Source organism: Rhinoraja longicauda, chromosome 25 (assembly GCF_053455715.1).
Source record: "Rhinoraja longicauda isolate Sanriku21f chromosome 25, sRhiLon1.1, whole genome shotgun sequence".
NCBI classification, from domain to species: domain Eukaryota; kingdom Metazoa; phylum Chordata; class Chondrichthyes; order Rajiformes; family Arhynchobatidae; genus Rhinoraja; species Rhinoraja longicauda.
The window spans coordinates 7,826,163-7,832,162 of record NC_135977.1 but is presented as its reverse complement, the minus strand read 5'-3'; the positions used below and the strand labels follow the sequence as shown (position 1 = coordinate 7,832,162).

Sequence of the window (6,000 nt, the reverse complement as noted above, 5' to 3'; positions counted from 1 at the left end):
ATTTGACACTCCGTATTCACCCGTTGCTCATTATACTTAAGTTTGACCTGATTGTACGTATGGTATTATCCGATCTGTTTGGAAAGCGTGCAAAACAAAGCTAACGTGACACTAATAAATCTAAACGTCACCTATCCATGCCCTCCAGAGATTCTACCTGGCCCGCGGTGTTACTCCAGCACTTTACGTGTCTTTTTTCCCCCTCTTTAACCGGATGACGGACGGGTCACCAGGGTAGTTTCCCTTCTTTTCACACTGAGAAACGCTGTCCGTCGTGTATGTGATTCCCCAGCTTCCATGATAAACTTGACCTTGGCCACTGGAGATACCTTTGTGGCGGGTGATGTTGAGCGTGTGGAGTTGGAGCTGCGGGCGGCGGGCGCTGCAGCCGCCCCCCGCCGTGGATTGCCCGCTGTGCGCGCCGCCGTGCGTGACGCGCTGCATTTTGGGGACTGTCCCTCATCTGTCCAATATGGCGTCAGTGTGAGCGCTGACGGGTGCTGGTGTGAAGCGGCGCCGGTCGGCCTGTCACTCAGTGAGGCATCAAGACCTAGCCCCGTCCCGGCGGCCGCCCGCAATCCTCCCCATCCCCGCTCTCTTTCTCTCTCTCTGCAGGCTTCCTCCGAGGGGGTTGCAGGTGTTGGGTTCTTCTTTCCCAACCTCCCACCCCTCAGCCTGTCGGGTTTGTTTTCCCTGATCGTTTCCCCCCTCACCCTGCTGGGGGGCCAAGGAGAACGGTGGCTTGCAATGGCGGCGACGGTGGCTTGAGGCAGCGCGCTGTCCGTGTGTTGGCGCCGGTCCTCGGGAGCCATGGCGGCGGCAGCGGCGGCTGCAGCAGCAGCGGCGGCGGCCGACTCGGCCCAATGGCTCTCGGTGAAGGAGGAGACGCTTTTTTTGCACGACGGGCTGATCCGAGTGACCGACCTGGTGGAACTACCCACTGAGATCGGGGTTTCAGCAGAGCCCGGGGAGAACGAGCAGGAGGTGAGGTCCCTGTCGTGTATGTATTGCATGCTGTCTGCTTTTAACGCGCAGCTGGGAACGGGGAGGGAGCAAATCCAACGGCAGAGCCTCCTTGTTCTGCCCGGCTACCAACCACTCTCGGGCTTTGACGCAGTCTTGTGGCCGCGAACAAAATGGGAGACAATTATTGTCATTAACAAAACACTGGGGTTTGGGGAAGCTTGAGTCAGAATGTCAGATCATCTCATCCTGATGTGAAGGCTGTGGGGCTAGGCATGGTCTGAGTCAAAGGAAGCAGGAGCTTGAATGCGGTTGATAGACCCCCGCCCCTTCCATTCAGACCTTTGGAGAGATTGAGGTGCCTTAGTTGAACTCCTGCTGACCGAGACCCCTCCCCAACCTAAAACGATTAGAGGATCGAGAGTATCACATGCAAATGCATTTGAAGTGGTTACAGGATCGGGCAGAATGGATCAGAGCGAGCAGGTCAGAGAATCTCAAGTATTGTATATTTATCGATACGGTCAATTATCTAGGAACGTACTGATGTGATTACAAATCCCAGTAAAATTAAATCTCATCGACCAAGCAGATTTGTAATTGCTTTGATCCGTCATTTTGTTCAACGTTTGTGTATAAATTTTACGATTTTTTTCTTGTCCTTCGCGTTTCTGCAAATTACATGGGAAATTCGCATCTTTCCAGTGACACCAACATAAAACGTATGGAATTAGAAGTAAAATATATATGACTTTCATGGTATTTTTTTGCTTCATGCGAGGTTAGGATTTTATCCACAAAAGTCAGAGTAAAAACGCTTTTGCTTCCGAGGACGATTTTGAGGATCAGTCGGAAAGAGATGGCGAATTAATAACATAACTAATATTTGTAAATATAGACTTCCATCCGCAGAGTATCACGGGTGTTTTATTATCAAGAAATAGATTGCATTACAATAAACCCGACTCGTACAGTGTGTGATGTAGATAGATGTATTCCAAGGCATTTGGGTCTTATCAAGTAAAATATAACTCTTACCGCAAACAATTCAAGTACTTTTACAAAGGGCGGAGGTGTAAGAAAATAACTGCAGATGCTGGTATAAATCGAAGGTATTTATTTCATAAAAGGCTGGAGTAACTCAGCAGGTCAGGCAGCATCTCAGGAGAGAAGGGACTGGGTGACGGAATGGGTGACGTTTCGGGTCGAGACCCTTCTTTAGACCGAAGAAGGTTCTCGACCCGAAACGTCACCCATTCCTTCTCTTCTGAGATGCTGCCTGACCTGCTGAGGTACTCTAGCATTTTGTGAAATAAAGATCAAGAGATGTGAGTGTTTAATCGTACATACAATTGATTAGTGCAAAGTACTAAGGGAAACAGTTTATTTTGAGCAAGCATAGAGGAATAATACGAAATATCTAAATAGTGGTAAATAATTTACAATTGCATGTGATTTGAGCAACATTATTTAAGTGTTTTCCTTCATTTATTTGTAGAGGATTGTTTTGAAAATATAATTGTACTGAACAAGGAAAACAGTAAGAATACCCTGCAATGAGTAAATGGAGTGTATACAAAGACATTAGTGATTTCAGAGACTTGAGACTAGTTTAAAAAGAAGGAAGGTGATCATTGAATATCATATTAATCTGCGGGAGAGTTCAGAGCGTCTCTGACATCATAGTAAAAAAACACGTTGTTATTCAGAATTGAGGCATGCATTTAGTGTGATCACATTCAGTTTGTTTGGATTAGATTTGATTCTGTCATAATTTTGTTTTTGCACTCCTTGGCTTGGCAAAAGAAACGAAGGTCGACTTTGTTCTCTGTGAGTTGGATCAACCATATTTTGACAGTCCACTTCAAATGAATATGAAATAAACTGCAGATGGAGTTAATGCAGCTATTATGGGAAGAGAAACAAAGTTAATGTTTTAGATCGAAGATCCTTCTGGAAAGAGAAATAGTTGATATTTCAAATTGAAGACTCAATGGGAGCCAAACCACTATTCAAGTCAGCACTTTTAGCAAACTGAAGGAGAACCTGTCCAGACATTAAACAGGAGTATGATTGCAGTTTTTTTTTAGAAATGTGTATTTTATGTTCATAGCTGATGGATGTTGGAAAGAAATGCATTTGAATAAAAAGATTAGACTGGTTGTTATGATTTAACCTGAATCTATTTATCTGAGTGATATATTGTCAAATATTTAGAAGCGTTTTGGTGGTGTTAGTCTTGACAGGGTTTGTTGAATATTAAGGGTCAGTAGTAACATGTCTTGGATAAAACATTAGTGGTTTATCAGCCATTTTGTTTATTGACAACCGTATGCGTTTTTAAAAAAAGATTCATATTCCTGAAGGATCAATGCTAATAGGTCTCCTCTATGAATTTCCTCCTCTTATTTGAAGGTAGCATCATTTACATTATTTTGCTTCCAGTTTCTCAAGCACCTTTACAAAAAAAGCTTATTTATTGGTGAGCTTATGTAACGATGCTTACTTAGCAGGTTACAGTGTGTTATGAAAAATAATGTCCCACAGCTCTGCTGTCATATTAATGCTGTATTTGAAAATAAATTTGCTAAATCATTGCTTCCATTGTTTCTGTTTTATGTTGTGTTGTGGTTAAATCTTGTTCTAAACCATGATATTCATTGTTGCTAATTTGCAATGTCTGTGGGACAAATTCACTTCAGCTCATGCATTTGCACAAAATGTTCTTTGACCCTATGAATTTGGTAACTGCCTTCTGTGAAAATTATTATATCTATAAAGATGGAATCCGCATTCATTTTGAGAGGATTGCATTACCATTTTAGCACCAAGTTGTAATTGTAATTGGGCTTGGGTTCAATTTGTGTAGCAAAGAACTGCAGATGCTGGTTTAAATCAAAGGTAGTCACAAAATGCTGGAGTAACTCAGCGGGTCAGGCAGCATCTCTGGAGAGAAGGAATGGGTGATGTTTTGGGTTGAGCCCCGTCTTCAGATTGATGTCAGGGGTGGGGCGGGACAAAAATAGAATGTAGTCAGTGACAGTGGGAGAACTAGGAAGGGGGAGCGAATAGAATGGGAAAGCAAGGGCTATCTGAAGTAGTGAATTTGCTCACTCTGATGAGGATTTCTTTAAATCAACCTTGAAGCAAACCTCCCCAGAATTAAAATTGAATAGTCTCTAATGTCTACGCTGCTGGAAGATATGGGAGCAAAAGTGTTATTGCTGCAATTAGTGTGCAAACATTCAATTCTGCCACCTCTATTAATATTGGAAACTTGAAGCACAGGAGGAAACTAATTGGCTAGTTGTGCCTTTTGCTCTTTAAAAGAACAGTGATGCTTAATCCTCATTCCAATTTTTTTCTTAATTGTTATTGATGTTGTAAATCCATCATACTTAAGTATTTGTCCTACTACTTTTTTAAAAGTTACTCAAAAAATCATATTCTACTCTCTTTTCAGTTACAGCATCGCCAACCCCTGTACTTGAATAAGGGGGTGGAGGGGAGTGTTCTCAATTTCCTGTGGATTTTTAAAAAACCCAGCCATTTTAAATCTGTGCTCTCAAATTATTGACTGACTTGATGATCTGAATTTTTCTCCATCAAAACCAGTCATTATCTTGGAAACGTCTTAGTGTTAAAAGGAGTTGTCTTTATGATTCCCCCTCGTCCCTTATCCTCAAAACTCCTATACCATGCACCTTTTGTGATTTTTGTTGGTGAGGATTGCCAACTCAGGCCTATCTAATAACTTGTAAAGTTCTGGCACAATCTCTGGTTGCATATGATAGTCGTATTATCTAAGGGTGAACATTTAGCAGTGCATTGCTCTAGTGTTATCTGAATGCTTGGTCACAACTGGCCTAAGAATGACATGGCCTTGCCAAAGCTTGAACATTTTTTTATCTTCAAACAATGAAAATTAATTGCTGGATACTAAATGTATTTTTTCAAAGAAAGGGATTACTCTTATCATACGCCTAGGGGCGTGGCTGTGTTCTGCAACTGCGGCTCACAGGCAGTCTCTCTGTCTTTTTTTTGTTTTTTTTGTCTGTCATCGTTTAAATGTATGTTTTGTTTTATTTTTAACTCTGTGTATGTGGGGGGGTGGTGGGGGGGGTTGGGGGAAACCTTTTTTCAAATCTCCTCCTCAACGGAGATGCGACCTTTACCGTGTCGTATCTCCGTTCGCGCTACGGCCTAACATCGTGGAGTCGGCGGCCTCCAGCTGGTATCGACCTTGAAGACTCCGGTCGCAGGGCCTGGACTTACCATCTCGGAGGCTTCTTGGACTTACCATCTCGGAGGCTTCGGCCGTGGGCCCTGCAGACCGCAACATCGGGAGCTCGCAGGTCCCTGGCTGGCGACCGGCTTTTGGGAGCTCCAGCCGTAGCAGCTTCAACCACCCCGAAGTGCGAGGTATGATCGACCCGCCCGCAGGCCCTTCATCGCCCTGCGTGGCCTGGCCGCGGCACTTTCCATCGCCCGGTGGGGGCTCAGGACCTTCATCGGCCTGCTTGGCTCGGCCCTGGGACTTTCCATCGCCCGGTGGGGGCTCAGGACTTTCATCGGCCTGCTTGGCTCGGCCCTGGGACTTTCCATCGCCCGGTGGGGGCTTCAAAAAGTTGGGAGCCTCGATCACCTCGTGGCACCACGGGAGAAGAAATCAGGAGGAGATAAGACTTTGCCTTCCATCACAGTGAGGGTATGCCTAGAGCAATCACTGTGATGGCTGTTTGTGTAAAAATTGTGTAAAAATTGTATCTGTGTGTCCTGTGCTTTTTGTTGTCTACTGCCGGACCCTGACGTGAGAGGACGCTGGCGTTGTTTATTCGCCGCTTCTCCGTTAGGATAGTTTGTCTGTTTGTTTTTATGTTTGATTGTTTATGTAAAGCGCTTTGAGCACCTGATAAGGCGCTATATAAAATAAATGCTTATTATTATTATTATTATTATTATAATGCTTGCAGCTGTACCAGCTGGTTGGATAAGTGGCAGATGTCCTCAGGATATGGCCAAAGAGTGGTTATTTGT

The 6,000-nt window shown here is 44.1% G+C and overlaps 1 protein-coding gene across 10 annotated transcripts in view; it reads left to right on the top strand.

The window, feature by feature from the left end:
• Positions 1-465: 465 nt before the first annotated feature.
• The window catches only part of hectd4 (HECT domain E3 ubiquitin protein ligase 4), a 173,658-nt gene continuing 168,123 nt past the window's right edge, over positions 466-6,000 (top strand). For 9 of the 10 annotated variants that reach the window (XM_078421863.1, XM_078421868.1, XM_078421861.1 and 6 more), the window contains exon 1: positions 466-984. In XM_078421863.1, the coding sequence (XP_078277989.1) occupies positions 811-984 (174 nt within the window). In that variant the 5' untranslated portion in view covers positions 466-810. Of the gene's footprint in view, positions 985-1,313; positions 1,450-6,000 lie in introns of those variants that run through there. The other variant, XM_078421865.1, reaches the window with a different exon arrangement.